The 23207-nt window shown below is 38.9% G+C and overlaps 1 protein-coding gene across 3 annotated transcripts in view; it reads left to right on the top strand.

Annotated features, from left to right (window-relative positions):
- Window positions 1-23207, top strand: part of pphln1 (periphilin 1) — a 154264-nt gene that overhangs the window by 6836 nt on the left and 124221 nt on the right. For all 3 annotated transcript variants that reach the window (XM_060839965.1, XM_060839966.1, XM_060839963.1), the window contains exons 2-4: window positions 10269-10369; window positions 11825-12028; window positions 14326-14387. In XM_060839965.1, the coding sequence (XP_060695948.1) occupies window positions 10292-10369; window positions 11825-12028; window positions 14326-14387 (344 nt within the window). In that variant the 5' untranslated portion in view covers window positions 10269-10291. The remainder of the gene's footprint in view (window positions 1-10268; window positions 10370-11824; window positions 12029-14325; window positions 14388-23207) is intronic.

Here is a 23207-nt window from a genome sequence, read left to right as displayed (position 1 = left end):
TCTCTCTATTTGACTTGTCCTGGGATGGATGTGTTGTCCCAAAGTGGTGTCCTTCCTCATCATATATATAAGATACTAGTGAGAGTGCGTCATGTCTTTTAGTGGCTAGTTGATACTCAAGTATCCTGGTAGCTAGTTTCCTGCCTGTTTGTCCAATGTATATTTGTTAAGAGTTCTTGCAAGGTATTTTGTAAATGACATTAGTTTTGCTTGTTGTCTGTATGGGGTCTTTTCAAGTTCATTAGCTGCTATTTTAGTGTGTTGGTGGGTTTGTGGGCTACCATGATACCAAGGGGTCTGAGTGGTCTGACAGTCATTTCTGAGATGTCTTTTGATGTAGTGGAGCATGGCTGAGGGTTTCTGGATGTATTTTGTCTGCTTGTTTGACACTATACAGAACGCAAGCAAAACTAATATAACTTACGAAATACCTTGCAAGAACTGTAACAAACACTACATTGGACAAATCGGCAGAAAACTAGCCACCAGGATACATGAACATCGATTAGCCACTAAAAGACATGACCCACTCTAATTCGTATCCTTACATATGGATGAAGAAGGGTACCACTTTACCTAAGACAAGACATCCATCCTAGGACAAGTCAAACAGAGACGCGCAAGAATTCTTAGAAGCATGGCATTCTAACTGGAGCTCTATCAACAAACCCATTGACTTAGATTCCATTTACCACCCCCTGAGAAAAGGAACAGGAAATTACATCACCGACCCAAGGAAACCCAAACATATAAATAGAAAGCGGGCTACACCACCAGTGCTTCATCCAGAGGCTCAAAGAAGATGTTATCTCATATGGTGATGGAATGTCTGGAAACCAACCTTCCAGCTCAGCAAGCAAACCTACATCCGGATAATAAACTCCTCCACAGCACTCCAGAGATCAGTTTTAACAAAAAACTGAGCCAGAGAGGGAGTTGCTGACCAAAACCATGGTAACTGATTGATTAGTTTAATGCCAGGTCACATGGGAGCAAGAGACATGAATGTTTGGGAAGGAAAGTTTAGAGCTGAAGGCATGGTACTAAGATGAAAGTTTATATTTTTGGGGACTTTGTTTCTGTAGTAGGGCCACAAACGTGAATTTTTTTTCTTCTTTTAAAGGTTCAATATGAAAATTGAGCAAATTAGCCTTTGTCCATGTCTTTCAGGAAGACACAGTACTGAAGAGAATCCTATCTATTGAATGTGCACTGAAAAAACACTGATTGGAGCCTTGTCGGTTTATTAAGAAATTTTAAAGAGAAAAATAGGAATGAGACCGCTGGAATTAAGTGTCTGTAAATATATTGCAGGGAAACTTGGTTGAATTTTAAATTATTTAAGATGATATTCTTTCCAAATTGTTGGATGTAGCCATAGGTTTTGTTCCTTTTCATTGCATAATAAATTTAGTTCTCTTGTTAAAGTACATTGGCAGTCATATTTGAATACATCCAGTGATTGATCACCACATCGAGCAAATTGAAAAAGTGAAGTCTTACTCACCAGAATTACTATCAGCTGGGATCATAATATTGCAATGCTGAAAATGTGTTGCTGGAAAAGCGTCGATTCTCCTGTTCCTTGGATGCTGCCTGACCTGCTGCACTTTTCCAGCAACACATTTTCAGCTCTGATCTCCAGCATCTGCAGTCCTCACTTGCTCTTCATAATATTGCAATATCAGGACATAGTTCTCGTAAGGGTGAGACCTGAGCAAGAGTGCAAAGAAAGAAAGGTGTGATGGATCTGAAAACTTAAATCAGGAAGTGCAACAGTAGCTCAGGCTAATGAGTACAGCAGCGGAGCAGACTAGGCTAGAGGAACACAGGCAAAAATTGAAAGAGCGATTCTGGAGTGAAGTCAAGACTCTGATCAGAGAGGGGGGAGAGGGAAGGATCAAAGGTAAGGAGCTGGAATAGTTGAATTTGGATTGAAGTCTCATCTTTGATGTCACATCTTTGATGTCACATACATTTTTATTCTGGTCAATTGTTTAGTGGTCTAGTACATTGAATTATAGCTGGAAATGCCTGCCCTTTCGAATGGGTATCTGACATCTTGGTTGGGTGCTCCAAGGTACGACAATCATGCGACTACATGTGCAGGAAGTGTCTTCAGCTGGACAAGTTTGAGCTTTGTATTTCAGAATTTGAGTGGTAGCTGGAGACAATACAATGCATCCACAAGACAGAATTTTGTGAATGACGTGTTTCTGGAAGTGGTGAAGGTTGAGTAGATTGAGATGGGATTGATGACTACCAGAGTATGCAGGAGTTCTCTCCATACATCTCACTTTCCAACTGTTTAGGTCTGAATGCTGTCGAGGATGATGATTCCTTTGAAGAATGCAACTTGAGGCAATATTAAAGTGACTCAAATATCGTAGTTGTGGGTGTGGTCGCTGAGCTGGGCAGGTGTTTTGTTCCCTGTTAAGGTAACGTGTTCAGTGGCTTTGGAGCCTCTTATGAAGCGCTGCTGTATCATGTCTTCTGGAATTTATTTTGTTCCATTCCTGCTGCTTCTGGTGGCAGGTTTTGGTTGATTGCTGTAGTAGCCAGCATATTGGGTCTGGGTCTATGTGTTTGTTGATGGAGTCTGTGGATGAGTGCCATGCTTCTAGAAATTCTCCAGCTGTCCACTATTTCACTTGAACTATGATTGTTGTTTTGTCCCAGTTGAATTTGTGGTCCTTGTCATCTGTGTGTGTTCCTGCTAGGAACAACTGGTCATTGCATTCAGTGGCTAGTTGATATTTTGTGGATGCGGATCACTAGTTGTCTGCCTGTTTGTCCTCTGTCGCACCAACTAGCACGACAGCTATTCCTAGTAGCCGCATGCACAGATGACAAGGACTACAAATTCGATTGGAACAACACCACGATTGAGGACAGCCAGAGAATTTCTAGAAATATGGCACTCCTCCACGGACTCCATTAAACATGTAGACCTACACCCAATATACTGGCTATTTCAAGGAGCAACTGGAAGTAGCAGGAATGGAACCAAATAAATTCCAGAAGAGAGTATAACAGAGCTTCTCAGGAGGCTCCAAAGCACTGAAGATGTGACCTTGACAAGACAAAATGTCTGCAAATCCATTTCCCAGCTCGGCGAATGTACCCAAAACTACGACAACTGACACCTGAGCTAGAAATCTTTATGCAAACCTTGACTCAACTATAAAAGGGAGCAGGCAGAATATTAGGAAAGCAATAGTGGTGTGAAATTCTTTGAATGTCAATTTCCCCAAACTAAAGTCATAAGAGCTATACAGACCCTTTGGTCCAACTCGTCCATGCTGACTAGATATCATAAATTAATCTAGTTCCATTTTCCAGCATTTGGCCCATGCCCCTCGAAACCCTTTTTATTCATGTACCCATCCAGATGCCTTTTTAAATGTTGTAATTGTACCAGCCTCTGCCACTTTCCTCTGGCATCTCAATCCATACACACACCGCCCTCTGCCTGGAAAAAGTTGCCTCTTACATCGCTATTAAATCTTTCCTGTGTCACTTAAACCTATGTCTTCTAGTTTCAGGCTGCCCATGCCAGGGAAACCCTATTCAGGTTTGCAGATCCATTCTGCCTTTCTATTTACCCTATCCATACCCCTCATGATTTTATAATCCTTTATGAGGTCACCCCTCTGCCTCCAATCTCCAGGGAAAATAGCTGCAGTCCATTCAGTCTGTCCCGATAGCTGAAACCCTCTAACTCTGGCAACGTTCTTTGTAAATTTTTCCTGAACCCTTTCAAGTTTCACAACATCCTCTCTATAGCATGGTGACCAGAATTACACACAGCATTCCAAAAATGCCTAACCAATGTCCTGTACAGCTGTAACATAACCTCCCAATTCCTATACTCAATGCACTAACCAATAAAGGAAGGCATACCATCTATGTGTGACTCCACTTTCAAGGAACTATGAACCTGCACTCCAAGGCCTCTTTGTCAACAACACTCTCTAGGACCTTACCATGAAGTGTATAGGTCCTGCTAAGATTTACTTTCCCAAAATGTAGCACCTCACGTTTATCTAAGTTAAACTCCACCTGCCACTCCTCAGCCCATTGGCTGATCAAGATCCCGTTGTACACTTCTAATTTTGGGACAATCTTACTGCCGTACCTTCAATGTTCACACTGAAGTCGTTTATATAAATGACGAAAAGCAGTGGGCCCAGCACTGATCCTTGTACTACACCATTTATCACAGGCCTCCAGTCTGAAAAACAATCCTCCACCACTACCACCCTCTGTCTTCTATCTTTGAGCCAGTTCTGTATCCAAATGGCTCGTTCTCCCTGTGTTCATGTGATCTAACTTTGCTAACCAGTCGAGCATGAAGAAGTTTGTCAAATATCTTCCTGAATTCCATATCGATCACGTCCAGCACTCTGCCCTCATCGATCCTCTTTTGTTACTTCAAAACACTAATTCATGTTAATGAGACATGATTTTCCACACACCAAACCATAATAAGTCCTTGTCTTTCCAAAGATGTATAAATCCTCCAAGGTTTTGCCCACCAGCAACGTCAGGATCACCAGTCTATTGTTCTTTGGCTTTTCCTTTACTACCATTCTTAAATAGTGGAGCCGGATTAGCCAACCTCCAGTCTTGTGGCACTTCACTTGTGGTTATTGATGATACAAATACAAGGGCTCAGCAATCACTTCCCTAGCTTCCCACAGGTTTTAGGATATACTTAATCAGGTCCAAGGGATTTATCCACCTTTACACATTTTAAGACGTCCAGCACCACCACCTCTGTGATATGGGCATTTTTCAAGATGTCACTATTTATTTCCCCACTTTCTTTATCTTCCACATCCTCCTCCACAGTAAACACTGATGCAAAATTCTCATTTAGTATCTCACCCATCTCTTGCAGTTCCACACATAGGCAACCTTGCTGATCTTAAAGGCGCCCTATTCTCTCCCTATTTACCCTTTTGTCCTTTTTAATACATTTTAAAAAGTCCCTTTTAGATTCTTCTTAACCCTATCTGTCAAAGCTATCTCATGTCCCCTTTTTGCCCTCCTGATTTCTCTTTTTTAAGTGTATTCCTATTGCCTTTATACTCTTCTAAGGATTCACTTATCTCTGCTGTCTATGCCTGGCATATGCTTTTTTTTAACCAAAATCTCAATTTCTGTAGTCATCCCTCATTCCCGACACCTATCAGTCTCGCCGTTCACCCTAACAGGAATATAGTGCCTCTGGACTCTCGTTATCTTATTTCTGAAGGCTTCTTATTTTCCAGCCATCCATTTACCTGTGAACATCCACCTGCAATTAACTTTTGAAAGGTCTTGCCTAATACCATCAAAATTGACCTTCGTCCAATTTAGAATATTAACTTTTCGATTCAATGCATCCTTTTCCATCACTATTTTAAAACTAATAGAATTATGGTCACTGACCCCAATGTGCTCCCCCACTGACACCTTGGTCACCTGCTCTGCCTTATTTCCTGAGAGTAGGTCAAGTGTTGCACTTTCTCATGTACTTCTCATTGATATATTGCCTCATTGATTGATTGATTGATTGATTGATTAAAGGGTGTGTGATGTGATAGAGGCTGCAGAGTGTTCAGGAGTTAAGGTGACCAGCCAAATCTCTGGTCCATATTCATACCAACATCATGCATGGAAAGAGAGATAAGGTCCTGCAAGCAGATTTTAGGGAGCTAGAAAAGAGATGAGTCCAGGGGCGTCAAAGATAGTAGAGTCATAGAGATGTACAGTGTAGAAGCAGACTCTTCGGTCCATCTCATCCATGCCGACGAGATATCCTAAGTTAGTCTACTCCCATTTGACGGCATTTGGCCCATATCCCTGTAAACCCTTCTTATTCATGTACCTATCCAAATAACTTCTTTAAATGCTGTAATTGTACCAGCTTGCACCACTTCACCTGGCAGCACATTCCATACATGCACCACCCTTTGCATCAAAACGTTGCCCCTTGGATCCATTTTAACTCTTGCCCCTCTCACCTTAAACATATGTCCTCTGGTTTTGGACTCCCCCACAGTAACTTATATATTCATCCCGGGCTTGCGTATTAATGAATATAGAAATTGGAAGGTAGAACAGATGAGTGCCTGACTGGAAAGGTGGAGAATCCTTATGGCTGATTCCCTGTTTAATGGAACCAAAACAATGGAATGGAATATAAATGAACTGAGTCAGAACCATTATCCTTGCAGAGCAGTTTCCTCATGCTGTTGCGGTAATTTTAAACTTGTTTAAGTTGTTAAGGAGATGGGAACATTAGAAAGGAGAAACAAGATGCATAAGAGTAGGAGAGAGAGATTGGCCAAGAAATTGTTAGGTATTATGTGGAAACAGGCTTAGATGACATAAATCATGTCTCACAAGCTTGATTGAGTTTTTGAAGAAGTACTAAAAAGATTGAAGGCAGAGCGGTAGACATGATCTATATGGACTTCAGTAAGGAGTTCCTCATGGGAATGGGAGACTGGTTAGCAAGATTAGATCTTATGGAATACAGGGAGAACAAGCCATTTGGATGCAGAACTGGCTCAAAAGGTAAAAGACAGAGGGTGGTGATGGAGAGTTGTTTTTCACATTGAAGGCCTTTAACCAGTGGAGTGCCACACGGATTTGTGCTGGGTCCACTGCTTTTCATCATTTATATAAATGATTTGGCTGTGAGTAGAAGAGGTATAGTCATTAAGTTTGCAGATGACACCAAAATTGGAGGTGTAGTGGGCAGTGAAGGAGGTTACTTCAGATTACATTGGAGTCTTGACCAGATGGGCTAATGGGCTGAGGATTGGCAGATGGAGTTTAACTTAGATGAATGAGAGATGTTGCATTTGGGAAAGCAAATCTTAGCAGTACTTATACACTTAATGGTAAGGTCCTTGGGAATGTTGCTGAACAAAGAGACCTTGGAGTGCAAGTTCATAGCTCTTTGAAAGTAGAGTCGAGGTAGATAGGATAGTGAAGAAGGTGTTTAGTATGCTTTCCTTTATTGGTCAGTGTACTGAATATTGGAGTTGGGAGATATGTTGTGGATGTGCAGGACATTGGTTAGGCCACTGTTGGAATATTGCGTGCAATTCTAGTCTCCTTCCTGTCGGAAGGGTGTTGTGGAACTTGAAAGGGTTCAGAAAAGATTTAGAAGGATGTTGCCAGGGTTCGAGGATTTGAGCTAGAGGGAGAGGTTGAATAGGCTGGGGCTGTTTTACCTGGAGCATTGGAGGCTGTGGGATTACCTTAGAGATTTATGAAATCATGAAGGGCATGGATAGGGTAAATAGACAAGGTATTTTCCCTGGCATGGGTGTCCAGAACTAGAGAGCATAGGTTTACGGTGAGCTGGGAATGATATAAAAGAGAGCTGAAGAGCAACTTTTTAATGTAGAGGGTGGTATGTGTATGGAATGAGTTGGCTGAGGAAGTGGTGGAGGGTGGGACAATTGCAACATTTAAAAACCATTTGGATGGGCATATGAATAAGAAGGGTTTGGAGGGATATGGGCCAGGTGCCGGCAAGTGGGACGAGAGTGGGTTGGGATATCTGGTTGGCATGGACAAGTTGGACTGAAGGGTCTGTTTCTGTGCTGTTCATCTCTATGACTCCTAAATAACTTGTTAGGTTGCACTGCTTTTCGGTGAACACACAGCCTGGTAGATAAAGTTGATGAGCTGCAGATGCAAATAACCACATCAAATAATTTTAACTTCGGGATTTTAAGATCGTTCCTTATTCCAATCCTACTTCAGGGTCAGGCCCTGTAACTCTTTCTTGAGCAGATCAATGACTGTCCAGATCTGGAAAGTTAATTACTTTTACTTTCAATTTCCATTCTTCTCCTACCTTTTACTTGATACATTTCCCACTCCTTCCTTCTCTTCTTTTCTTTCTCTATCTCAGTTTTCAAGGACAGCCTGTCTACTAATGAAGTGTTTTTGTCTGAAACGTTGATTTTCTTGCTCCTCAGATGCTGCTGTGCTTTTCCAGCACCACTCTAATCTCTTGCATTTGCAGTACCCACTTCTGTCTATTATTCATTCGAAGCCCACCAGTTCCCACAACTACCTCAAGTACACTTCCACACCTCTGGATTCCAGTAATTATTCCATTCAGTTCTCCCATTTTCTTTTATGTTCTTTCTAAAAGATCTACCTTCCACAATTGTATTTCTGACATGCTGTCTTTTTTTTCTGAGGATGTCCCCACTGTACTTGAAGGGGAGGATCATCTGTATCTGACTCATTCCACACTTCTATCTTCACCCCTTCCCCTTCCTCTGAGAACCAAAGTGGGCTTCCACTTGTCTTCACTGTCCATCCCACCGACTTCCATATTCAAACGTCTATTCTTGCCACCTCCAGCATGATGCCACAACCTGCCACCAATTACATCTTCCACTCCCCAGTTAGCATTCCAAAGGGAAGGACTCCCTGTGACACCCTGGCTACTTCTATCACTTTCAGCACTTCACACCCTCCCACAGCATCTTCCCGTGCAATCACAGGTGGTGAACACTTGCTCTTTCATCTCCCTTCTCAGTGTCCAAGATCATATAACACTTCTGCCAGGTGAAGCCGCAGTTTACATGTATTTTTTTTTCACTTTTATACTGAATCTGTTTGTTGCAATACTTTCTCCATCACACAATGAACCTGGACTTGGTAACTTCTTCACAGTACATCTCTGTTCAAACCACAGACGTGACTTCAATTTTCTGTTTGTTTGTTATTTCGGTGCTCGACACACCATCTTGCTCTCATGCTCACATTTCTCTCCTTGGTCTGCTGCAGTATTCCAGTGAAGCCCAATGCAAGCTGGAAGACTAGCATTTTATTTTACAGTTTAACACTTAACAGCCTTCTCAACTTCATACTGAGTTTAACAACTGCAGACTGTGAACTGTCCTTCAATTTAATTTGCTTTTCCCCCAGTATCTGTACCTTGTTTTCATGTTTTTGTTTTCAGAACCTTTATTCTGCTAATCTACTCTGAATCAATGCCTTGTTCCTTAAGTAAAGCTGCTACCATTAACTTTAGTTCTGTTGTTCCATTGATCTTCATTTCCCCAAATCTTTTTAATGTTTTCCTGGGCTTTCTTTTGTTTACTTGCTCTTTTTCTATAAAACCGATGACATTTTCTCTTGAGTATATTTCTGATAGAGTAGGATTGAAGTGGAAACATCAACTGTCCCCAGATGCTGGCCAGACCTATTGAGTTTCTCTACTATGTTCTGTTTTTATTTCACGAATCCAGTACTTGTGGGATTTTCCTTTTTTTATATGAATAATTTAGGCCTGTTAGCTTGCTTGGGGTGGTGGTGATTTAAGTTCCCAGTTTAATTGACAGAACTATGAGGATAGACTTATGTTGTGGAGCTTACTTTATATACTTGTGGGGATTGAAGAAATGCTGAATTTTCCCTTGGAATTAAATGCATAGTTTGTGAATTAAACAAGTGTTAACAATAAGGCTTTTCTTGTTTAATTGTTTTAAAATTGTGAATATTTTATCTTTTTTATTTTTGTGAAAGTTATGATTGATATACAATCCATCTTTATTGGAAATTGTGAACTTTTTTTGGCTGTTGCAATCTTGGTTTCTGAAGAAATGAAGCATGCAAAAATGGAGATAGAAAAATTGTAAATGATATTACAATTTAATGCAAAGAACAGAAAGAGAAATAGAATAGATTCTTCATAAGGAAGTAGCTGGAATTACACCACTGGAAAATACAAGCTTGACAGAAAAGATTAAACTATGCCTCCTGATATCCACTTCAGAAGGGTGCACCCAGCTATAGCTAAGGATTCCAATAAGCATTTCCTCTTTTGCATATGTCTCAAGTTGAATTTGAATTTTTATTCTCTATTGAAGTTGCAATCTATCCAATGAGGTTTGGTGCAGTAAGTTATGTAATGAATTATAGCCTTGTTAATATTGTAGATAACAAATTGTATGTTTTTGTCACCCTTGTAATTCACATTCATCAATTTTTAGCTTAAATAAGTGAATCATTATTCTGATAATTAAATTACACAAATTCTGAAGTTCCAAGTAACACATAGACTGTTAAAATACAAAACAAAGAATTTTTAAAAATGACATGGGGATTTGAAAGTGCACTTTTAGTCCTCAACAGACTTCCAAATTCACTCTGGCATGCAAACAACATAGTTATTCAGTACAAAACAGGATAGCTGGCAATCGTGTAATGTGTCTCACTAATTCCCTGTCTTTCCTTCACAGTCAAGCATCGTATATAGGAGGGAATGTGGTCTGAGTCACGATCACAATGTGGCGAAAGAAATCAACGGGGTCGCTTGCATCCTGAAAGAACACAACATGCTGTATGTTTATTTGTAATAGGTTCTTGTTTTTTTTTCTCCTGTCCTTCCTGCATGAAGTTTTACTGTACTTTGTTCAAAACAGTAAATGCTGAAATCTGAGTTCATTGAGAAGATAATACAGCAATAGCAGATTCCATTCATGCTCATTTATGTTTCTCTCACCCTCTTATCTATGTACAGTTTTACTTTTTTGTGTTGTTTGGCTGAAATTTGGCTAATTTGGTTAAACTGAGGTTTATGGGCAGATCACACTTCCGCTTGTTCTCAGCTTTTCCACAAGCAGTGAATTCCTTCTCCCTTGCTCTGCAGTTATTTGTTCTGTAAGAAAATGTTACAATTTTTAAACATGAAAGCTGCTTTGTACTTAATTCATTTTGCTGGAAAACCCATTTTTGTTCATCACTCACCAAGTCATATGTGGTCTGCCCAGTCTGAGCATGTCTTCCAAATCCCAAACATTTTTTGTTTGACCTGTGGCACCTGCTTGATCCCATGTGCCAACTTCTAAGTGTAAGTTAATCAAAACATACATTTCTATGTTGTAAATTTGAGACTCATTATGAATGTAAGAGTTGCAGTTCATAGCTAAAAATGTTGGTTGACTTGTAACCCAAATATATGTTAAAGTGTGATTATTGGCAGCAAAAAAAGCATCATCTTATTACCAGAATCATTATATGACACAGGTTTTGGGACAAGACTGGGATTAAAAATTGAAGTGATGTGCAAGCAGATTGCTATGTACAGAACCTAAATGTTATCATAAGCTACGGAAAATGGAGATCACAAACCCAAAATGTTTACTCACGTAGCAGTTCAGTTGTGACAAGCTTCAAATGTTATGCTGGTGTCAATGGAAAGTTTTTTTGTTATATGGCTAGATTTTAGCTGGCACAACAGTGTTGCCTTTTCTGAAAATTGTTGCCTGAAGAAACCAGAGAAAGGCAATAAATGTGTTACATAGTACAGCATTGATCCAAAAAGCATTCCACATTGTGACTGTTCTCATTTTTAACCAATTTTTCATAGGATCTTGGAGGAAAAGTAGACCAGTAGGCCCTTTTTAAATCTGCTTCTCTTGCAATGAGAATACTTAAAACCTGGTTTCTCTGTCCTTAAGATGAAACCTTAACTTCTGATGACAGTTTCAGGGATTTTGTGAGGAATGTGAGAAGGACTGAATTTCCCAGTCCTGACAAGTAGCGTCCTGCCATTCCTCTTTGGATTAAATGTTTAGTTACTCAAATAACGAAGCTAGTTAATTAACTATTGTTCTATAAGTTTAGATCAGTAAGTCAGAATTTTTAAATAAGTAAGGTTTTCTTTAATTTATTTCCTTTCTTTTTATTGTATACTCCTGTGTATTGTCATAGGGAAAATAACTTTTTAAAATCTGTGGCACTCTAATGTTACTATGGTGTTCTGCCACAAATATTTTGAACCTTTTTCTCCTAGGAATCTGCAGATTTTCAAAGAACGGTGCAAGTGATGTCAAGGAGGCAGGATTATGATCGTTGTGGTGATGGAGGAAGAGGTGGCAGCACTGGCCGTGAATATAATTATTACAGCCATTCGGAGGAGTATCGAGGGTATTCTGCTGACAACCGTGATTATGGACATGGTCGACGGTTTGGTCCTTCACCTAAAACTGGCTCCTGGGTAAAGATAACCTTTCTTCCCCCTCCTCAGTTTTTTGCAAAGCAAGTAATTTTAAAATAATGCAGTAACTGCAATTTGTTTAGAAATTATAGTTTCTGTGATTTTGATTGGATAGCATGCATCTGCAGTTTTTGTCATGTAAAAGATGAACAAACATTACCGTTTCTTTTTACCCTGCTTATTTTGAGTTATTTGAACAATCAGCAACAGATTCAGCCTCTCTTTCACTATTTCCTTAATTTCTTATTTGTGGGTCCTAATGTGTATACCTCTATTTTTAACATTATGTTAATGATTGAAGTTCAAAAGTACTTTTTGCGAAGATGAAAGGATCTGTGTTTCATATTCCTTTCCAGGTTTGATTTTTCATAATTGCTAAATTTACATTGATTGCCAAGATATTGGTTTAGAGGAAACCTATTTGGTCTTAAGAGTTCCCTGCCCAATTCCATTGACTTGGAAATCCTTTGTATCGCCAGTCAACTATTAAAACTTCTAATTTGCTTCTCTGTAACTGGGTACATATGTCGCAGTAATTCTAAAATTGCTACCTGAGAAGTTCTACTTTTTACTGTGTAACACAAACTGAATTTGCAAGACACTTATTCTAATCTTTGTAATGTAGGTATTTTATGTCAACTAAGACTTATGTGGTATGCTGGAAATTTAAACCCTTTTATTCCTGGAGTCTTACAAAAACTAAAGATTTTTATAAAGTGAAGATTCCTCAATATTCCTGACTCTCAGACTCCGGTTGACAGCACAGACTAGGTTTCTATACTTAACAAAAATTGTTGTTTATCACAAGTAATAAAGGTAAACAATTAGAAACTGTCAGCACATTACATTATTATTAAAACTCATAATATTTTTATTAGAACCCCTTGCATACATGCATGCACTTGTATACACACAGCAAAAATGGGTGTGATGGACAGAGGAAAGACTTGGTAGTTCAGTGGTCCCAATTCACAGGGTTGCTGTGTTAATTCTTGTGTTGGTCAGAACACTGGTTCACTGTTTTCTTTCCGAGTCTTTCACTAGTTTTCAGGAGGCTCAGGGGATCCATTTATAATTATAAAAGATCTTTGGTTCTATTTTAAGTTTAAAAAGTCAAAGCTTGTAGCAACTGCTGAAGGAAAATTTAAACCTTTTTTTTAAAACTTTGGGCTTTAAGTAATTTTTACTGCAAAGAAAAGAGAGCCCTGCTGAGATAGTGAAGGTTTAAAGACCTCACCTATCCTGTTGAGAACCCCAAGTTGTGCAGCTGTAGTTGTAGGTTGGCAGAAAGCCTTTGTTATTGGTCTGTAGACTAGTGACTATCTATCAGTTGTTTGTTGGCAACCAAGTTCCATTTGTACCCAACCCTTTGGCTCCAGCTTATCTGTAAGCTACACTTCAATTACTGCTTGAACAAGCAGTTATGTAAACAATTCTAGCAATGAGTGTTAGGTTACTTGCTTTTAAAATATCCAGCAATCATCCAATATTCCTTAGTTTTTGGAACTAATTCAAAAAAATTCAGTTCACAATCAAAACCATAAAAGAATAAGGTGCTATCTTCACAGCACTTAATGTTTCCCTTCAGAATTGTCTCCACTGGTTAAATTGTTTTCCTTGCCCTAGCAGCTAGGAAACAGCAATTCATTCTGGACTCACTATCATACCTGGAAAAATCGCACACTGTTCCTCTAATGTAAGAATCTCTGATAACACCTCCAATTTGTCTGTACAAAGTTATAAACAACATGGCATTGTAGAATAACATCAAGTGAGTGAGTGTTTGTCTTCACCTGCAGCAAAGGTATTCTCCACTATGCACCTATCAAATAATTCAGAGCCCCGAGAATTCCTGTTGAGCATCTATTCTTGTACTTCTCACTTCCCTGTGAATTAGCATTCCATTTCTTCCCTTCAATGAGACATTAAACATTGAGGTGAAGCAAAATATGTTCCATGAGCTCTTTCTCCCATAGTGCAGAATAACTTTGTTTCTTTAGCTCAAATGAGCCTGACTGGAGACAATTCTTATTTATTAGGATTGATCTAAACACTGCTGTAATTCCCACATGTTTGAAAGATTAATTGCCCACCCAGTCCTTCCACTTTTCAAGGTGGAAGTGGGCAGTTTTGCAACATACTTAATCTTATTATTTTTAACTTCCTATTTGGCACGAACCTTTTTTGACTGTGACTAAAATTCCCCTCAATGCTTATCATTCTGTTTAATTTATTTTGAGTTGTGGTAATGAGGTTCTAAATTTTTGTCAATTTTCTTTTGCATAAAATGCACCCAGGATGATGAAAATTCCAGATGGCCCAGAGAGGATCACTCGGAAAGTAGACCATCCGATTATAGGTAGGTGAAGGCAGTAATGTTGACATGGGTTTATTGTCCTTGGGAACAATGCTAGAAGAACAATAAATTAATTTAACGTGCTATGCATATGAACTATTAATTATCTGAAATATATATATTGTTTTGGACTTTAATAAGCCTTGTCTTCATCTTTTTTTTTCAATTAAATCATTATAGATTTGCTTCTTTACAAAATTTGGAAATGGTATATAAAAATGCTCTATTTGTTTCACTGCAAAGGGCAATCCAAATGAAAAGTTGATGTTACTAAACAAAAATAACATGATGGGGATGGTTGTTTAATTTGTTTCTTGCTTGAACAACTTTTGTTATAGTTGGACCAAAACCCTGGATTTCTCAAATTACAATCCCAGTGGGTATCAGTAACTTTTAAAGAGTTCTGAATACTTGAACAACTGATAAAAGAATTAATGACAGAATTCAGATTTTGAGTTTACTAAAATCAACATTGACCAAGCATTACTTAGTAGACAACTAAGCCACAGAAAATACATATATAAATAAACTGATGTAACTGAAATCCCCATGTCATGTTAATACCTTATGGTGCATTTCTTTTTGTGCAGACCTGTAGCCTTATAGTTAGCATCCAGTTCTGTTTTGGCATTTCTGCTGGCTCCCTTCTCCTTGCCACCTCAGGGTAAATTTTACTTTTCAAAGCCCCATCACTCATCGCATTGATTTCCACAAGCAAGGCACCCTCTGGTGACTATTTGGTTCATAAATCTTCCCAAGTTCCACCTATCCAGATAGAAAACAAATTTGATATTAATGCAAGACTTTTCCTCTGCCTCTCATAGCATTATCATCTCCCACCCATACTGCTCACTCACTCCTTCAGTTCTTATGGATCCTCATCGAGCAACTACATTGCATGGCACTGTCTCTGGGCAGAGTTCACAACACTTAAATTTAAAAGGAACCATTTAGAACATGACTGTCTAATAAATTCTTTGCATTTTTAGCAATGCTGTGCTGACAGATGTCTCATACCTGAGTGATATTTTTATTTGCAACTAGTTTGGGGAAAAAAATTGGAGTTTTTTTTATTACGAAATGATATTTGACTGGCTTCCTTCAGTAAGGTGTATAATGTGCGAGATTTAAAAGGTTTGAGTGTGCAATTTCTGTTGCACTAATGAGCCTTGGAATCCAAAACAATCATGGGTTTAATGACAGTTTGTATTCATTAATTGCTCTAATCATTCTGGAATAGACTTACTGTGCATTTTGAGTTAAGTGAATAGTTTTGGCTTCTTGTCAGTGTAAGCTATTTCATATAATTTGGTTATTTTCAAACCAGTGCTTAACTTGTATATCTTCAGCTTTTGACTGATTGCAGAGTAGCTAGGGTTAGTGCAAAATTGAGTTTGAAAGCTATCATATTTTCCAACCTGAGAGAAATTTAAATTAAAACTTTCATTGTCTACTAAGACTCTGTCAGTTCTTTAATAACATAATAATTGAACTGACATTCGGACTCTAATAACTTGGGATCTCTGGATAGTTTCTCATCTGCGTACAAGACCTTCATTATCACTAACAAAATTGATGTGCAAGTGGCATAATAAATTGAACCTATTGGGTTTTTCTCCTTTAGTGTGTGTTAATTTCATACCAGAGCTAGTTGTAATTCTATGCTTTTATCATCTTGTGACTTTATCTTGTCAGTAAGGCTGTTACTGCAAGAATACAATTCACCTTAGTAATTAACACAACGTTTACTGAATAGAATTATAGAGATTTAGAGCATAAAACAAAACAAAGTCAATCAACTCATTCTTTCAATACTGGTTATATAAAAGAACAGATAAATTGCTATTTCCCTGCTCTTTTTCAATTGTTTTGCAATGTTTTTATTTTTTAAGTATATTCAATTTCCTTTTGAATGTTCCTTTCAATACCCTTCCAGGCATTGTATTCAGATCACAAAAATTAACTGTGTATAGCTTTTCAGCTTGTCATGTCCCATTGATCTCTTTGTGAATGATCTTATATGTGTGTTCTCTGGTGCCAACTCATCTGCAAATAGAAATCAAAACACTGTGTAATTTTGAAAACCTCAATTAAATATCTTAACATTTTCTTACTGTGAGGATAACAATTCCAGTTTCTCCCTTTTCTTCTCATACCTGAAATCTCATGCCACTAATAGCACTCAAACAATTCTTTCCAACATCCTCTTTCAGGTCTAGAACTAGACCTAGATGAGAAATCATTATTTTCCTATCTTTTTTGTGGAAGAGAATTCCAAAGAGACACAACTCTCGGTGGAAAATAATTATTCACATTTTGGTCTTAAATTGGGTACGCCATATTCTGAACTAGGGACCCCAAGTTCTAGAATCCTCCACAAGAGGAACCGGTGTTTCAATATCCCCTTGTCGAAACCCACTGGAGATTTAAACATTTCAAATAAGTTGGCTGTTAATTTCCTTAGGTAATTCAAGCCGGTACAGGCCTAGCTATCCAACCTACCCCTTTCAGGTATCGGCCTAATAAACACACACTCAACTGCTTTCTAACACCTTTTACGTCGATCCTTTAAATAAGGAGACCAATTCTTTATATTGTATTCCAGATGTGGTCTAACCACTGGCCGATAAAACTGAAGTATAACCATTCTACTTTTGCATTCGATTTCATTCGCAATAAATGTAACATCTTATTAACTTTTCTCGTTACTTGCTTTTCCTGCATACGAATATTTTGCAACTCCTTCTGCAGCTCTGAAATTTTCATTGTCTCACCTTTTTAGATAAGATCCATACTTTCCATTCTTGCCAAATTGGACAAGTTCATGTTTTTGTGCATTATGCTCCACTTACCAGATCTTTGCCCAGTCACTTAACCAATCAGTAATCCTTTGTAATCTTCTACTGTTATCTTTGCAACTTACGTTTCTATGTTTCTTCTTTTCATTAACACATTTAAATAAACTTTGATTCCCTTCATCCATGTCATTTATATAAGTTGTAAAAAGCTTTGACCATAGCATCAATCCCGGTAGCACACTACTTCGTACATCTTTCTAACCAGGAGATGACGTTTGTGCTGACTGTTTCCTGTTAGCTAGCTAGTTTTCCTTCCATACCAATGTTACTTCAACACCATTAACTCTTATTTTCAGTAATAACCTTTTAGTTTAACAAATGCCTTTAGAAATTCGAGTACAGTACATCTGTTGGTTCCCCTTTATCCAATGTGCATGTTATTTCAAATAAACTGGTTAAAATGTGTTGCCTTTCGCAAAGGCATATTTATTTTGTGTGATTACCATGAATTTTTCAAAGTGCTCTGCTGTACTATTTTTACTCATAGCTTTGAATGTATTCCCTATGACAGATGTTAAGCTAACTGCCTTCATAGTTTTATAGTAATAGAAGTAGAAGTAGGTCATTTGGCCCATCGAGCCTCTCAGCCACTCATGAAGATCATGGCTGATCTATACATCATCTTAGCTCCTCTTACCTGCGTTATCCCCATAACCTTTAATTCCCCAACCATACAAAAACCCATCCAACTGTGTCTTGAATATATTTAATGAAGCTGCCTCTGCTGCTTCCTTGGACAAAGAATTCCATAGATTCACTACTCTGGGAAAAGCAACTCCTCCTCAACTCTGTCCTAAATCTACTGTCCCTAATCTTGAGGCCGTATCCCTCGTCCTAGTCTCACCCACCAGCGGAAACAACTTGCCTACCTCTATCCTATCTACCCTTTCAGAATTTTATATGTTTGTATAAGATCCCCATTCTTCTAAATTCTAGTGACTACAATCCCAGGCAGCTCAACCTCTCCTCGTAGGATAACCCTCGTCATCTCCGGAATCAACCTGGTGAACCTCCTCTGCACCGCCTCCAAACCCACTATATCCTTCCTCGGGTAAGGAGACCAGAACTGCGCAACATCCTCCTCCAGGTGCAGCCTCATTAACACCTTGCACAATTGCAACAGAATCTCCCTACTCTTAAATTCAATCCTGCGAGCAATGAAAGCCAATGTTCTGTTTACCTTCCTGATTACCTGTTGCACCAGCAAATCAACTTTTAGCCATTTATGGATGAGCACTCCTAAGTCCCTCTGCATTACAGCATGCTGCAATCTTTTTCATCATTTAAATAATACTATGACTTACTATTTTTACTTCCAAAGTGGGTAACCTCACTTTTACCAATTTGTGCTCCATCTGCAAGACCCTTGCCCACTCACTTAACCTATCTAAATCTCTCTGCAGGCTCTCCACATCCTCTGCACAGTTTGCCTTTCCACTCAATTTAGTATCATCAGCAAACTTGGATACATTATGCTTAGTCTCCTCTTTCAAATCATTTATATGAAATCATGAACAGTTGTGTGCTCAACACTGACCCCTGCGGCACCCTGCTCATCACTGATCTCCATCCGGAGAAACACCCATTTATCCCAACTCTTTGCTTTCTATTGGCTAACCGGTCTTCTATCCATGCTAATACATTCCCCACAACTCCATGCATTCTTATCTTATGAATGAGTCTTTCATGTGATACCTTATTAAACACCTTCTGGAAATCAAGTCTGCAACATCCATCAGTTCCCCTCCATCCACCATACTTATTACATCCTCAAAGAACTCCAGTAAGGTTGTCAAACACTATCTACCCTTCCTGAATCCATGCTGCGTCTGCCTGACGGAACCCTTCCCATCCAGATGTCTCACTATTTCTTTAATGATAGCCTCCAATATTTTCCTGACTACAGATGTTAAGCTAACTAGCCTATAGTTACCTGCCTTTTGCCTACACACTTTTTTTTAAACAGGAGCATGACATTTGCTGTCTTTCTGTCTGCCGGCACTTGCCCAGGATCCGGTGAATTTTGGTAAATTACCACAAATGCATCTACTATAACTTCCACCATTTCTTTCATCATCCTGGGATGCATTCTGTAATGACCAGGGGACTTATCTAACTTTTAGAACCTCACGTTTGCTCAACTCTTAAGTGACAACAATTCAATTGAGGTCGTCATCTCCCATCGTATCCATAACATTATTCTTTGGCATGTTAGACACATCTTCCACTGTGAAAACTGATACAAAATTCACTGATACTGATTCAAGGCCTCAGCTATTACAGAATTACCCAATATTCATTTCCCTTTCTCATCCTTCAAGGGTCCTATGTTTACTTTAACCACCCTTTTTCTGTCTCACAAAAACTTTTTTCCTACCTGTTTTTATTTTCTGTGCTTTCTTTATTGCTTGCTACATGGTTCTTTGCTTTTGCACATTTTCCCAATCTTCCCGTTTCCCACTACTGTTGGCTACTTTGTAAACCTGAGCTTTTAATTGGATGCCTTCCTTTTTTTTTCTTAGTTATCCAAGGCTAGCTGTTCCTCCCTTGCTATCCATGTTTTTAACTGAATGTACTTTCCTTGTGCACTGTGAAAAATCTCTTTTGAAAGTCCTCTGTTGTTCCTCAACTGTTACATGTATAACTTGTGTTCCCAGTCTACTTTAGCCAACTCCTCCTTCATCCCATTATAGTCTTCCTTGTTGAAGCATAACACCCTGGTTTTACATGATACTATTCTACCCTCCATTTGTATCCAAAATTCTATCATACTGTGGTCACTCTTTCTGAGAGGATCCTTAACTGCGAGATCATTAGTTTACCTGTCTCATTACACAGGACCAGATCTAAGATTGCATGCTGTCTTCTAGGTTTGGTAACATGCTGTTCAAAAAAAAACTTATCATGGATTGAGTCCTAAATAGTCCTCTTCAAGACTGCCTCTACGGACCTGATTTGGCCAATCAATGTGCATGTTAGTCACCTATGACTACTCCTGTTCCATTCTTACATGCGTCAGATATTTCTTGATTACCTGTGCCACTGTAACATTATTATTTGTTGGCCTATAGACTACTCATACCAGTGACTTCTTCCCCTTTATTATTCCTGATCTCCACCCAAATAGATTCCATATTTTGCTCCTTGGATCCTGTATCATCTCTTCCTATCGCCCTAATCTCATCCTTAATTAAGAGTTTAAACCCCACCTCCTTACATTCCTGCCTATCCTGATACCCTTGCATATTTAATTCCCAGTCATCACCACCCTGCAACCACGTTTCTGTAATGCCAACTAAATCGTAACGCTTTGTACTGATTTGCATAGCAAGTTCATCGACATTGTTTCGAAAACTACAGGCATTCAGATAAAGTGCCCTTACACTAGTTGTCCCTTTTTTAAAATCTAGCAATCTCTCTGACTTTTTGCAAATTATTCTGTTGCCCAATTTTACTTGTTTCTAATTTTTTGCTTTGGTCTCTGCATTGCATTGCTTCCTTCTGCCTGGTCTCCCATCCTCTTGCTGTTTTAGTCTACCCTTCATTAGCATCTCTCTGCTCGTTGCAGCAGTTGGTGTAAAGGTAGATGCATCTTCTGACCTGATGCTCTGATTCCCACCTCCCTGCCACCTAGGTTAAAGCTTCCCCAACAGCTCTGGCAAACCTGTCCACAAGGATATTGGTTCCCCTCGAGTAATGGTGTAATCCGTCCCTTTTGTACAGGTCAAACCTTCCCCAGAAGAGAACTCAATGATACACAAATCTGAAACCCTGCCCCCCTGTACCAACTCTTCAACCACACATTTGTTTGCCATATCTTCCTATTCCTGTCTTTATTACCGTGTGGCACCCAGAGATTACTACCATTTTTGAAGGCTTCCTTTTTAGTGTCATTCCTAATTCCTGAAATTCACTTTTCATCAGTTCATCGCTTTTCCTAGCTGTGTCATTGGTACCGGCGTGTACCATGACTTCTGGCTGCTCACCCTCTTCTTTAAGAATGCTGTAGATTCGATCAGAGACATCCCTGACCCTGGCACCCAGGAGGCAACATAGCACACGGGGGTCTCATTCCCATTCACAGAATCTCCTGTCTGTTCCCCTAACCAATGAATCCCTTATCACTATCGATTGCCTCTTCTTCCCCCTTTCCCTTCTGAGCCACAGGGCCAAACTCGGTGCCAGAGGCCTGGCTGCAGTGGCTTTCCACTAATAGTGACCCTGACTTCCCACATCCTGCAAGAGGATCATGCAACTACTCTAGCTCCTGTGACGTCTTTGCTGGGCTCTGTTTCCATGAGGGAGAGTGTCCTGTGGAGGTCTCCTGTACAGTTGTGATGACTGTGGCGATGTCTCCTGAATTGTGCTGTGATGACTCTCAGCTGCCCTTTGATTCACTTGCTCTCTGTTCCTTGCTTTCTGTTTCCTTCCCTTTTGAACAAAGGTGTTACATTTCTTCTTTTTGAATCTAATGGGACTTTCCCTGAATTTGGGGACTTTTTGGAAAAAAGTTAAAATTAGCATGATAACTGTCACGTTGGCATATTTCACTTAAGATTTTACAACTGAGGACTTCTCAGCCTGTAGCTCCACCAATTTGCTCAGTGTCAGTGAGTACATGCTGGATAATTCTTGCATTGGACGTATTAATGGCATTTTAAGCACACTGGAAGAAGAGACTGTGTTTATCCAGCTGTTCGTACTCTAATTGACCCTTTCGCTGACAATCTGCATCTCGTAAATGGATTGTGCCACAATGGGGTATTTCATTAACGAACAGTCCAGAGCTTATATATTCCTTCAAATAAACTAAACTGGTGTGTTCAATAAAAATAAGAATTTTCATAAGAATTTTCACTCCATGCATTGAGAATCAGAATTAGTAGAGATATGCTTTGGCAGATTGAAGTGCTCCTCTAGTATGTTTTCGTTTATCACATTTAGTATTTTGAAAAGTCTTATTGAAATCTAGTAATCATGTTGAGCTTTTCTGTGGAGCACTTTTAATTTTATTTATCATTTTGATTGTCTTTCTGAAAACAAAGACTTTCTTCAAAAATGAATACCCTCTGTATGTATTGGACATATTAATGCTAATACGATATGCTTCCTACTTACTGAATGGCAAAACAATTGGAATCCTTTGTGTAAACACAACCGATATTTTGAGTACTGCATGTTTTGTGAGTTGGTTTATTTTAAATCAATGGCTTTACTACTCTGAACAGACACTCAAAATCTAAATAAAAACCAGAAGAACTGTGGATGCTGTAAATCAGAAAAAAATCAGGTTTCTGGAAAAGCTCAGCAGGTCTGACAGCAAGAGAAATATAACTTTATTTAATAGCTAAAACCATAATTTTGATTTCGGATGTTAAATACCTGCGTCTGTTTAACTTATTTGTCCATAATTGAAGTTTGTGAATCTGATCATAAAATGTACTAGTCTGATAAAGTTTATCAGGTGACCTTTCAGTCCATAACAATACAAGGCCAAGGGTTCAAGTTTATATAGGGTCGGCCCAGATCAATATGATAACAATGTGGTTGGCAGTACTGAGTGGGAAACGAAAAAGAAAATGTTATCCTATTGTAAATATCAAGTTGCTAATACATTTGAGAACTAAACTGAATACAGAAGCTACTTGGGACAATTGGAACACAGAATTAAGAGGGGCTAAGAAATGTGTTAATAAATTAGTAGGTGACATTGAAAGAACCTTCAAGTCTTTTATAACTCTATAAGTACTGGGTATGTGGTGCCCAGCTGGAACCATAAAAGTGGTCTTCATATGGATGCCGGGGCATGGCTGAGTTTACTAAATGAACACTTGTTATTGACTTTCACTACAGAAAATATTGATATTGATAACACAGTAAGGGAGGAAATTGTGCAGAAATTTGGATTTGATAAAAATAAATAGTGGTCATACTAAAAATGTTTAAACTGGTCTAAGTAGAGACA

The sequence above is a fragment of the Hemiscyllium ocellatum genome, chromosome 19, assembly GCF_020745735.1.
Source record: "Hemiscyllium ocellatum isolate sHemOce1 chromosome 19, sHemOce1.pat.X.cur, whole genome shotgun sequence".
Classification (NCBI taxonomy): Eukaryota; Metazoa; Chordata; class Chondrichthyes; order Orectolobiformes; family Hemiscylliidae; genus Hemiscyllium; species Hemiscyllium ocellatum.
The sequence above is the reverse complement of the archived record's forward strand: the minus strand, read 5'-3'. Positions and strand labels throughout refer to the sequence as shown.